The sequence below is a fragment of the Desmodus rotundus genome, chromosome 12 (genome assembly GCF_022682495.2).
Source record: "Desmodus rotundus isolate HL8 chromosome 12, HLdesRot8A.1, whole genome shotgun sequence".
NCBI classification, from domain to species: domain Eukaryota; kingdom Metazoa; phylum Chordata; class Mammalia; order Chiroptera; family Phyllostomidae; genus Desmodus; species Desmodus rotundus.
The window spans coordinates 85357321-85369902 of NC_071398.1; the positions used below are offsets into that span (position 1 = coordinate 85357321).

Genomic DNA, 12582 nt, shown 5'->3' on the forward strand with positions numbered 1-12582 from the left:
CGGGGTTCCGGCCGGGGGCGTGAGCTGGCGGTCCAGGCCGCCAAGGCTGGGCTCGGAGCTCTCAGCATGGCGGGACCCGCGCCTGGGCGGCGGTTGCGACCGCTGACCGCGCTGGCCCTGGCCCTGGCTCTGGCCCTGGCGCTGGCCCTGGCGCTGCTGGCCCCGGGGCCGCCCGCAGTCCTGGCCGGGCAGACGCCGCGCCCCGCCGAGCGGGGACCCCCGGTGCGGCTCTTCACCGAGGAGGAGCTGGCCGGCTACGGCGGGGAGGAGGTACGCGGGGGAGCGCAGGCCGAGGGACCCGGGGCCATCCGTTTTCCAAGGGAGGAGGAAGGTCTGGGCCGCGGCGGGCGCCCCCTTCCGGAGCCCGGGCTCTGAACCGGGCGCCAGGACTGCCGGGCCTGTTCTCTCCGGGCCCCGATGGCCGCCCAGGGATAAGGGGAGCCCTCAGCAGTCGGGGCGCCCTGCATCCCCCTTCACCAAACCAGAAGAGGGGCCTGCCTACCCCGCGCTTCCCTCTGTCTTCCCTCCAGCTGCTCCCTTGAGACGCATTTTGGATGGTGGTCTGTAAGGAACCTCAAAACTTTTTTCGTTGCAAGTTTGCAACAAGCTGGGGGCAGACACTTCTGCCTCCTCTTTTGGGGGAGTGGCAGCGGAGGGAGGCAGGGAACCAAAGCCTGTTCCTGGGTGGGGCGGGAATTGGGGCTCGCCCACGGGTGATCCAGGCCTTCCCTACACCTCGTTTTCCTTCCCCTCTACCCCAGGCCTCCTCTGCAGCTCAAACCCGCTTTTCCTATTCGTGCCCTTGGGACTGAGCAGGAACTGGGTGGGGCAGAGGGGGAGATCAGAGGGGAAAGACAGATTCCCCCCAACATACCCACATCAGTCATACTTTGGAGGTGTCTAGGAGACACCTCACAATCACCTGTCCATTTGGGTTGAGGGGGCCGGTGAGATGGTTTCCAAGCGTGGGAACTGGAGGCTGCAGGGGAGAAGGGCCATAGAGGGGACGGGCACCAGTTTGGTGGGGAGATCATGGTACCATAGCATTTCAGAGTTGATACAAACCAACCTCCTGCTTTTACACATGAGGCAACTCAGGCATGCTGAGACAGGATGGTGAGAAGCTAGGAAAATTCCTGGGCAGGTGGAATGGGAAAACTGAGACAAGAAAACGAAACAAGGCCAAACAGTTTGAGCAACTCACAGCCAGCTGGTGAATCCCAAGACCTTATCTCCCCTAACCAAGGACACTTGAGAACACACAGTTCATACTGCTCCTCCTTAGGCAGAGAATACAGAGCTTCGGGGGCCATGAAGCCCAGGTGTCCCCAGAGGAGAGGAATGCTGGTCCGAATGGAGAGATAACACCAGAACAGAGGGAGTGAGCTTGGGAAGAAGCTGCAAGATTCCCCTTTCAGCTGCCCCTAGGAACTTCCCCCTCCCAAATTCCCTCGTTTCCCCTACAGAAACTGGCTTCTGGAAGCTCAAGGGAAGGTGGATGTTAGGGTTTTTACCCACCACCTTCTGAGGTTGCTGACCCCTGATATTAATAGAAGTGCACTTACAATCCAAGGCCTGTCTCTGCTTTTTGTCTGAGTGGTGGCCGGCAGCACGAGCCCTGGTCTCAGCTGCCCTCTGGTTTCAATGCCACCAATTAGTGGTAGAAGGAGGAAGGGACCCAGTATTCTTTTGTTAAAACCCTCTGGCCAGGGCTGCCTCACCCCTAAGTTAGGTAGCCTTAGACAGGCTAGGTTTGAAAGAGGACCTGGACACCTGGCCCTTAGGCAGTGATGCTAGTTTGGGCACCATTATAAAGACAGGTTGGGTTAGAAGAAGCTTGAGTTAATGAGAACTCAGAGGGAGGGAGACAGGGATTGTGACAAAATGTTAATGGATACTGTCTTTGGGGACAGCAGGACACCAGCAGGTCTAGAGCAAGAGTCCCCAACCACCAGGCTATGGACCAGTACTGTCCATGGCCTGTTAGGGACCCTGCCACACAGCAGGAGGTGAGCTTTAGTGTAAAGCACTTGAATCATCCTGAAACCATCCCACACCCCACACCCCCACCCCCAGCCCCTGGGTGCATGGACAAACTGTCTTCCACGAAACCAGTCCATGGTGCCAAAAAGGTTGGGGACCGCTGGTCTGGAGTCGTGGAATCTGTGCGCAAAAGAGCGAACTCAGCAGGCTCGCTGTCCTTCGAAGGGCCTGCTGGCAGGAGTGGCTCCTGGCTGGTGCCCGGATTTCCGGGTGTTCCTCACTTCTCTGACGGATGAGGGTGGCTCAGGCTGGGCTCCCCGTAGGGACAGGGTTTGTATGTGGAGCTGCCAGGCAGAGAGGGCCTGCACGGCTGGAGCACAGTGAAAACCTTGGGCTTGAGCCTCTCATGGGCTTTCCTGGGCAGAAACATGACTCACGGGTTGCTGTGTCTGTTTCTGGGGAGGAACGTGCTCCGTGCAAGCCCCACAGGAGGGAGAAGGTGTACAGAAGTCCGCACACATCCTTCTGGACCGGTGATTTTCCGCTGGTGTGCGGTGGGAATTTTTAAAACAGGCAATACCTAACTGTTTAATCGGGCACTGACCTCTTTTCCCTTAGATTGTCAAGTAAAAAAAAAAAAAAAAAGACAACAGCCAACACAACAATAGCCATCTGGTGTGATGAATCAAAATCATACCTATTTTTTGTCATATCGGCAAAAATTATAATTTTTAGTAATTAGTTTTTGTGTGCCATGAGATGCGAAGGGTGGAAATCGCTGTTCTAGACTCCGTTTCCCTTGTGATAGGCCGCGTGTCCTCACTACTCACTGTGACAAATCCCACTCTGACTGCCACCTTATGCTGAGTCCTGAGCCCTTCTAGTGACTCTCCAAACGTGGGGGTCACCTCGGGGGGCCCCCAACACAGAACCCAAGGGGAGAGAGAGAGAGAGTTCAGAGATCAGTGTGGAGGGTGCCAGCAGCAGCAGTACCAGGGTCTGCAGGAGGGGGGCTGAAGAAAGATCTTTGGTTTTTTTAAGCTGATGTAATTAATGTCTGCTTAACTGAGGGAAGGAGAGAGGGATGCTTGAGGTGGAAACAGGGTAAGGAAAGAATGTTTGGGGTTTGGGGCCCGTGGGATGTCTGTAGGCAGAGAGAGGAACGGTAAGGGAGAAGGGGGCAGTCGACACTGGGTTATGTGATCACGGTGAGTCTAAAATCCATAGGGCAAGCTGTCGAAGGGTGAGCGGAAACCCTGAGCGGGAGCCAATGCTGCAGCCCACTGGGGGAAGGAGTTTCTTCTTCCTTAGGAAAACCTCAACTCTGTTCTTCGGGCCTTTCAACTGCTGCGAGCAGGCCCGCCCAGGTTATCCAGGACAATCTCCCTTACACGGCGTCAACTGATTGTTGAAGTTAATCACATCCACAAAGTACCTTCACGGCAGTGCCGCTGTGCGTGCTTGGTTGAATGACCGGTCCCTGTAGCCAGCACACACTGACACATCAAACTGACCATCGTAATAGTTAGAGAAAGAGTCCCTACTCTGTGTGGGGTTTTTGTGAGAATTAAATGAGATGGTGATATGCAAAGTATTTAGTGTGGGTCTGGTGTGGTCTTGGCATGGGAAGCCTGAATAAATCTTCACTGCTGTTATTTTTACTAGCTTACTATTAAAGGTACAAGCACGAGGCAGTATAACAGGTCCACCGTCCTTTTATGCAGTTTAGAAATTGAGTAGGCTTGAAAACCAGAAGGTTTTTTCCAACAAGTCATTGGACAGCAGAATTGGCCTGACCTGGTGATGGGCCCTGGTCGGGGCCGACGCGGGGCTGTTCTTAGTCCCCATGCATCCTGCTTAGCATGAGTGTGCATGCTCGTGCTTTACGGTGGGGGTATCGATGTAACTGACTGTGGGGTGCTGCCCTGCACCTTCTGCAGGTGATGTGGCATACGCCCCGTAACACCTTTCTAAAATCTGACAAATTCTGAATTCCGCAACGTGGCCGACCCGCAAGAGTTTCTGCTGTGGGATTGCGGACCTGTGTATCAGGGCTTTCTGGAACACTTAGTGATGAATGTCTTGCTTCTACTGTAGCTTTTTGTAAAAGGCAAAAGATTTATACGATCTGAAGAGAAACCTGAGTGTTACTGTAGCCTTTTGGGATGAGAGCCAAGGCAGACGGGCCCACCTGCGCTGTCCCGCCTTCTGCTGTGTGGTTTGTGCACAGAGCTCGGGCGCCCACGTGGGGAGTATGTCATGTCTCCAGTGGAAGCTTCGGATTGTATATCTTGAAAGGTGGGGATCCTGGCCGCTGTGCCTTTCACAGAGCCATAGAGTGTTCTGGATCTTCCGCACGGGGCCCTGACCCAGTGTCCTTCTCTGGGGACTTTCAGGTCCTCAGAGTATCCACAGCGTGGCTCCTTGAGTCTCTCACACACGGGAGTATAAAAATAGCTATTCTTGTCCTTCTGACATAAATGAGTCCTCTTGGAATTCCTGCTGAAAATCCAGCATCCTCGGTGCCTCTTCAGAGCCCGTTCTCCCAGAAGTTGCCTGTGCCCAGCTCCCCTGGGAACCTGTGCCAAGGGGGCAATGGGACCACATTGTCTCCTGGTTTTCTAAAACTTAACAGTAGTGAAGAGCAGACTATACCTCCTCCCGAAGGAGCCTTCTGGACAGACAGAGAGAATACAGACAGGGAAGGCCGTCGGACAGAGGCAGCTGAATAAGAGGCGGACCACCCTTTCTAGTTGTACAGCAAGGGGATGGCTTGCACACATGTGGCCAGGCGTCCTAGCCCAGCACACACACACACACACACACACACAGCACCGAACCAGCAGTTCCATGAAGCTCCCCGCAGCAATGCTTCCTCTTACTGTGCGTGATGCACTCTGATGTTTTCTCTTTCTGTTCTATTTAAAATGTTTCTCATTAAAAAATCTGTTGATAAATCACTGCTTTGATCCCATGATCCACTGATAGGTTACCAGTGCCCGTTGCGGTTTAAAAAAGCCAAAACCCAAACCCGGCCTTAGCCCCTTGGAGGGCCCAGCTGGTTGTGTGGCGGACACACCCACAGCAGTGCCCCCCCTTTCCCAAGGAGAAGAGTCGTCAGTGAGGAGCTTCTGCTCTGTCGCTGGTCCCGGTGCAGGGTCCAAGGGCGTGACGGCTCCCAGCCTCCCTCCCCCAGCTGTGGGAGAAGCCGTCCTTCCTCTGCTGCTGCTCCTCTGTCCCCTTTTCATGGCGGCACGTGTGGCCCTGCTCGACCACAGGCCAGTAGGAAGGCCGGCTGGTAAGACAGGCCCAAGGCCCACAGGGAAGGTAAAACCCGCCCTCGTCGCACAGGTGGTTCCGCAGTCCCTTCCACCCGGGTCCCTGTGTCTTCCTTCGTGGTGCTGGGTCTTTTGGATGGGTTTCCCAGGACACACTCACCCCATCCAGGTCAGGTCCCCTTTGGTGAGGCAGGCCAGAGAGTGGACTGAGAGGCTTGGGTTCTGAGGCTCCAGGTTCCAGAACCCGCTCTCCCTTACCCGGGCCCTGCAGCGCTGGGCAAATACATAACCCCACTTGATGAGCGATTGGAGTCGAAGAATAAATAATCACAGGGAAGGAAAGGCAGTAAACCACCCCGGAGAAAAATGCAGCCTGCCAGCCTGTTAAGCCGTGCCATTTAAAGTAGGATGAGGGAGGGCAGGCGTCCACCCTGTCAACAGCAGCGCGGGGGCCGTCCGTAGGAGCTGAGGAGGAACAACAGCCACCGCCCATTCACAGGCCAGGCTGCGCCCCTGTTCCCCATCCACGCTTTCCCTCAGCCTCTGCGAGGTCGGCAGGCATTGTCCCCACCCAACAGGGAGAGAAACGCAGGCCTGAGAAGTTATTTGACAGTGAGATCTGCTGCCTTCGCGTGGTAGCTTCAGTTCTCTGAGCCCCGGGTTCTCCGTTAAACGTGGTCCTGAAAACACTTGACCTTAAGCTCCATGAGGGCAAGAACCCGAAGGTCCACCTGAGACAAGGTCAGGCAGCATGTTCTTGGAGATTCTGAAATTCTTACACACCCCGTTGTAAGAATTTCAGAATGCTTACACCCTCACCTGGCCTGTGAGGCCCCTGGCTGGTGTCCCTGAACCTGGATGGGGCACAAAGGAAAGGCCAGGCCCTGGGTGTCCTAGAACTGCCAGTCACCCCAACCTGAGCCCGACTCCATGGGCGTTAGAAAATCCATGCCCTCTGCTCTTGTGTTATTCCCTTGTGGGAAGACATAAGGTAATGTTTTATACCCAAGAAACTAGCAAAAAACAAAGTATAAAATTCCTTAGAACTGTGGGGAAACAATTACTTGTATTTTTCTAGCGTGGTAAATTTTTTTTGAGGGACAAACTGGTGAAACACAAAAGGTGATTATGTTGTTCATAGACGTAGTTCATCTACTTTGGCCCAGGAAGTCCACGTATTGGAATAGGCCTCAAGGAGGTAACGCACCCAACTGGAAAGTAACTTCAGAAAGATATCCAAAATGCTGCTGTTTATAGCTGTAAGAAATTAGAAACGACTTGAATACCCACAAGAGCAGAATAGCTAAACAAACAGGAACACGCTATCACTAACAGGAAACACAGCGTGTAAGTGACAGCCAGCCGTTTGGGTTGTTTCTGTGCGTGCAAACGTCTACATGGAGTAATGTTACTTAGAAGAAGCAAAATATAAACTAGATCATTTACCCCGATTCCATCCCTGTATGAACGCCAATGAAGATGAAGGAAAATTTGCAAGGACAAATAATCATTTAACTGTCCTTTGAATTTTTATCTACATAGAGTTGCTTCAGTTCTTGATTTTTTTTTTTTAAAAAAAAGGGCAGTAGTATAGCTGTGGGCTGCCATGGCATCTCTGACTTGCCCAGATTTGCGTGAGCAGGTGTGAGGCTGTGGGGCCGGTGAGCTCCCCCAGGCCGGCCCCAGGAAGGCTGCTGCGTGCACAGCCCCCGTGGGAAGAGAGTTTAGTGACTTAGCCAGAAAAGCCGGCTCTTGTCCTCCTCACAGCTTCTCTCCCGCTTCCCAGGAAGATCAGCCCATCTACATGGCCGTGAAGGGAGTGGTGTTCGATGTCACTTCTGGGAAGGGTAAGTGGCTCGGCTCTCCGCGTCCTTGTTTCTGGGGAGCTCGGCAGCCAGGGCGGGCACTGGAGGGGTGCGGGAAGGGGGGACCCCGGGCCAGCCCTCCCCCAGGGTGGAATGAACAGCCTCTGTCTGTGCTGTGCTTCAGCACTTTTCCCTAATGATGTCTTGCTCCCGCTCAAAAGCCTTCCGTGGCTCCCCTGTCCTATCGAGTGAAATTCAAATTTGAGGACTGACCCTAGTTGAAGCAGAAGTGAGAGGGAAAGTGTCACAAAGAGTTGGGATCACAGAACATCACAGAACACCTTAACGCTGTTTCCTGCTTTCCCGACCGGGAACTCCAAAGGACACGGAGGAGGTTTTGCGGTGGGTCGGTGTCTGCCTGACATACAACAAAAGACAGTGAATGGAGACAAACTTAGCTCCTAACATTTAAGACAACAGAACGTTTTTCTTGTTTGTATTTTAAATATTTTTAAGAGATTTAAAAAAATTATTATTAAAGAAAATTACCTCTCAGCCCAGCAGGAGCCACTTACTCCATATTCTGGATTAGTGGGATCTAACCCCATGGCAGGGGGCTTATCGGTCTTCTTGTCTCCACTGCCCTCCTCTCCTTGGGCCTGGAGCCTCTTTTAGGACCGTGGGTGGGGGGGTGGGGGGAATCGCAGACCCCCCCCCCCCCACAGTCTCCTGCTGCTCTGCGTGCACATCCACACTTACGTCCTGTTCCTTCCTCCCACTGCAGAGTTCTATGGACGAGGAGCCCCCTACAATGCCCTGGCCGGGAAGGACGCCACCAGAGGGGTAGCCAAGATGTCCCTGGATCCCGCAGACCTCACACATGACACTGTGAGCCAGATTATGTGCCTTTGCCAAATGTTCCGCTCCCGCGGCCCTGGCCTTTTTGACCTCTGGGCAATAGCTAGGCTTCCTCACTAGCCTCCTTACATTCCAGCCCACCTGGTGTGGCGGCCAGCTGTTTTCTCAGAATAGGAATCTTCTGTGCCACCCCTAGTCAGAAACCTTCCCTGGCTCCCCAGAGTCAAGTCCAAACTCTTGTGAACTTGTGATCAAATTCAGCGAGCTTCACAGTCTGGCCCCAACCTGCTTGGGCAGCCCCGTCCCCCTCCTAGTCTGCACCTGCCACCCCTGCCTCTTACAGATCTTTTGTAGCCTTTGAGACCTCTCCCCTGGCCACTCTTGGCAGCTCAGAGGGCGAGCCGGGCTGAGGAGCCGAGTGTCCCCAGTGCTCGTATTCCTGGGAGGGAGAAAGAAGCAGTAACTAAAGCCACGCCAGTGTCTGTGATCCCAGCAGAAAGGCTGGCGCTCACCCCAACTGTGTTCAGATGAGTCAAACTCTTAAGCCGCAACATGACGGCAACCAATTAAGAAATGAAGGGGGAGGAGGGTGTAGAGGTCTGTAATGGGAGGGGTGTAGAGAGCAGTGCGATTAATTAGCGCACCCTTGTCCTGTCCCAGTCTGCGTGTTCTCTGGAGTCCGAAGTCCCTACATCAGCCAAACAGCAAACACAACGGTCATTGCCGTCCCATAGGATTGCTTCTTAGAAAGTCAATTGTCCGTTACTTGGTTTGCTGAGAGGTACTCTTCCCTTGCACTAGGGGTGTGCAGACAGTAGGGCAGGGCCGGCGAGAGGCTGTGCCAAGCATGGTTCCCTCATTACCGCCCTCACCCCCTGTGTTTCTTGGGTTTTTCTCTCAAGACCGGCCTCACGGCCGAGGAGCTGAAGTCCCTGGACGATGTCTTCACCAAGGTGTACAAAGCCAAATACCCCATCGTCGGCTACACGGCCCGAAGAATTCTCAACGAGGACGGCAGCCCCAACCTGGACTTCAAGCCTGAGGACCAGCCCCATTTTGACCTAAAGGACGAGTTCTGACGTTCTACCTGTAGGAGCAGGCCCTCGAGAGCGTGAGGCCAGGAGACGCTCCTGGGTGAAGTCTGCAGAATAGGCCGCCTGGGTCTCTGGCCAGCCAGGTCTGAATAAGGTAGACGTTGACCCTGGAGCGCCAAGTGCATTTTGTTGTCCGCGGTCAAGTGCTCTGTCCACTTGGGGATCGCCGCACACCGGCCAGGGTGGTCAGACAGCCTCGTGAGGGTCAACATTGCTCCTCTGGGTGGTTAAATTATGAGTGACTTTTATTTCTTCCTTGTATTTTTCTGTCCTACTGGAACTGTTTGCTTTAGAATAATCACAGAAATAAACTTATTTTTACAAAAGGAGAATTCTTCCACGTGTGTCTTCTCCTTGGAGCCGCCTCCGCACCGCTTTTAAACGGGGGTGGGGGGGTGGGGGGTGGAGGGGGAAGCCTGCGCCGTCCTCCTCCTCTCTGTCTCCCGGCTTGCGAGGGGCCCGGCAGCAGGGGGCGCCCACGAGCTGCGGCAGAGCCCGTCGGTGCAGGTGGAGGGGCGCAGAAAGGGAAAGGGAGACAGTAAAGGGGCTGGCTTTCCACTACAACCAGAAGAGAGAGGCAGTGTGAACTGACTTCAGGCGCATCTGTAGCGGGAAAGTGGTGAGGAGGGCTGGGGTCCTGCGTGGGCAGAGCCTGGCCTGGAGGTCACCCCAAGGACGGTGAAGGACATCCAACACACCCGACTCGGGTCAGATTTCACAAGGAAATCCCTTCTGAGGGGGATTTTCCCGTTTAATGGACACTTGGCAATGTCTAGACGTGCTCTCACGTTTTTGCTTGTCACAGCTCTAGAACACCGCGGGTGTCCAGTGTCCGGGGATGTTGCTAAGCGTCCTGCAACGCACAGGACAGCCGTCCACGGCAAACGATTGTGCGTCCCCAGATGTCAGTTGTGCTGGGGTTGAGAGACCCTGCGCTATAGGCTCCTGGAGGTTTTACAGCAGAGATAAGTTTCTTTGACACAAAACTTTCTCTTTTATTAAAATAAATAGCAGGTATCCCAAGAGAGAATTTGTACATTAAGCGGCAGAATCTCCTAGGGCAGTGGTGTCAAACTCATTTTCACCAGGGGCCACATCAGCTTCTCGGTTGCCTTCGAAGGGCCGAATGTAATTTTAGGACTGTATAAATGTAACTACTCCTTAACTGGGGACAAGGAGCTCGGCGCTGTCACCAGGTAGAAACAAGGAGCCGGGCCGGATAAAACCAGGTGGAGGCGGGCCTTGTGTTTGCCACCTGTGTCCTAGAGTGTTCAGAATGCTGATTCCTGGGCCCCAGGTATTTCTAGAACACGGCCTGCGAACTGCATTTTTAATGAGCTCCTGGGAGACCGCGATGCAGACGGGCCCTGATGTACTTTGAGAAAAGCCACCTCTTGCCTTACCCGTCCCCTCAGGTAAGAATAAAGCCTCTGCTTTATTCTTTGGTGTGTCCAGACTAGAGGGTCTAACAGTGAGCTCCTGGGCCCCACTCAGGATTCTGGGAGCCTGACGGCCATCCAAGACTACTGGGCCTGGAACTCATCAAACAGGACTCTGGCCTGGAATTCAGGCCACAGTTTCCATGTGGCCGAGGTAGTGCGTACTGGGACGTTTTGCCCTCAACAAACGGTTAGAAGCCCTCAGGACACCCAAGAGATGACTTGCGCATGTGCCACCCACTTCCTGCCTCACCCAGCAGTGTCTGGGATAGGGCTCCACTCCTCAGGGCCCCATGTCTGCAGAGTGGGCAAGGTCTCCAAATTCAGGACCCTGGGAGCATTCCAGAACCACCGTTTTCCCTGCTCCCTCCCTGCTCCTTGCCTCACCCCCATTGAAGCAGCTTTCCCTCAGGACCTCAGGCTCCCCACTCCTGGGCAATCTGCCCATTTCCGGCCCCACTCTGCAAAGTCCCCTCCTACGCCCCGCCCCTGCAGCCCCACAACAGGCTTCTCTGAATCAGTCTCTCTCTCACTGGGAGATTCCAGGTCGGCCTTGCCCAGGGCCAAGCACACAAAAACCTGGGCAGCCCAGACAGTGTCCACACAGGGTGGGTGCAGCTCAGGGCAGCGGACACCGGCTGGCCTGGGGGGTCACATCCTGTGAGTCTGCAGGACGCAAAGAAACAGACCCCTGGAGCCCCACAGCCTGCTGCCTGTGGGCGTCTGCCTGTCTGTTTGCTGTGCTTCAGAGGCTTGTATTTCCTCCTCACTAGACTCAGTCTAGACAAACCGCTGCCAGGGAGCCTTCCCCACCCCTGGGGTCGCCTGTAGCGTACACTCACTTGCTTTGCTGTACCTGACCATTTACGAGCTTGTCCCCCCCAAACGGGAGAGCCTTCAAGGCCCAGCACAGACGTCTAGGGTGGCCAACCTTTTGGGACTTCCCAGGTTTTGCACCGGAAGTCCTGTATCCCAGAAAACCCCTCAGTCCCAAGCAAACTTGGGGAACCGCACCTGTGGCTGGAGCAAGGCCTCCTCTTAGCAGAGGGGCTCCAGTCACAGTGGGGAGGCCATGGGCCACCTTGGTTGTGACGAAGGAAGAAAGGCACTATTGTTCTAATGGAAAGGGCATGGGGGGGCGGGGGACGGAAGGGGGTTGGATTCTTAACCAATCCCCACACAATTTCACCACCGACCTCTCAGAGCAGAAGCTCAATGCCTGGTGTACAGCAGGTTCCCAGGGCATTGGAGAGTTGTTCGTGTTGGTGTAACTCGTGAAGTCCTTCCCCAGGTCTACATTCCTCGTGCTAGGTGCAGCACCACCCTCCAGAGCCTTCCTTAGGGGAAGCAGGGTGCCTCCTGCTTCCTGTTTCCTGCTGATCAGTAAGGTCCCCAGGCCTGCAGCTGCATGGGGCCGCAACGCCCCCCACCCCAATCACACGCAAGAAGAGGTTTAAAGGCAGGAAACAAGCCATGCAACAGGGAGCTCATTCTCCATCTAAAAAATAAGACCACTAGGGACTGAATGTCCCAGACGGGTGAGCAATAGCAATGACCCCACCTCCAGAGAGCAGGGTGAAAGGGCCTGCTCAACATCCCAGGTCATAGAGGTGGGGACCCCGAAGGCATCTGGCCCAGGTCCCAGGCTGATCCTGGTGTACAGGAGACTCCCCAACTCTGACACCTCACACCCTTCTCAGGCACCTGCTGCAGAGGTCTCCACCACACCCTTAGCTTCCGGGAGAAAGTGGAGTTTCAGAATACAGCAGCCTCACCCCCTGCCTTGGCCTCCTCCAAAAGTCTGCTCCTCCAAGGCTTGGCCTCCTCCAAAAGTCTGCTCCTCCAAGCCCCAGTCTCCAGCAAGCACGGCCTGCCAGGGCTATCAGCTCCTGAGATGCTCTGCCTCCCTCCAGAGCTGGGAATCCCTGCCCAGAGCCCTGTCCCCGCCAGGCAGCGGGGGCCCTCCCCACAGGTCCCTGTGATTGCCAGAGTTCACCTGTGGGGCCCAGATGGGCTGGCCATGCTTGGAGGGATGGCGGCTTTCAAGGCATAAAGCCCTTGCTCAAGGAGGCCAAAACCTGCACAGGCTTTTCTGGAGAGGCGGGTCAGGCCGCTGGAAATCGAT

At 54.9% G+C, this 12582-nt stretch overlaps 1 protein-coding gene across 1 annotated transcript; it reads left to right on the forward strand.

The window, feature by feature from the left end:
* Positions 1–9350, forward strand: NENF (neudesin neurotrophic factor). Its single transcript, XM_053916140.2, has 4 exons — positions 1–270; positions 7048–7108; positions 7851–7954; positions 8827–9350. The coding sequence occupies exons 1-4, from the start codon at positions 67–69 to the stop codon at positions 9001–9003; spliced, it is 546 nt and encodes a 181-aa protein (XP_053772115.1). The 5' UTR covers positions 1–66; the 3' UTR covers positions 9004–9350.
* Positions 9351–12582: the final 3232 nt, after the last annotated feature.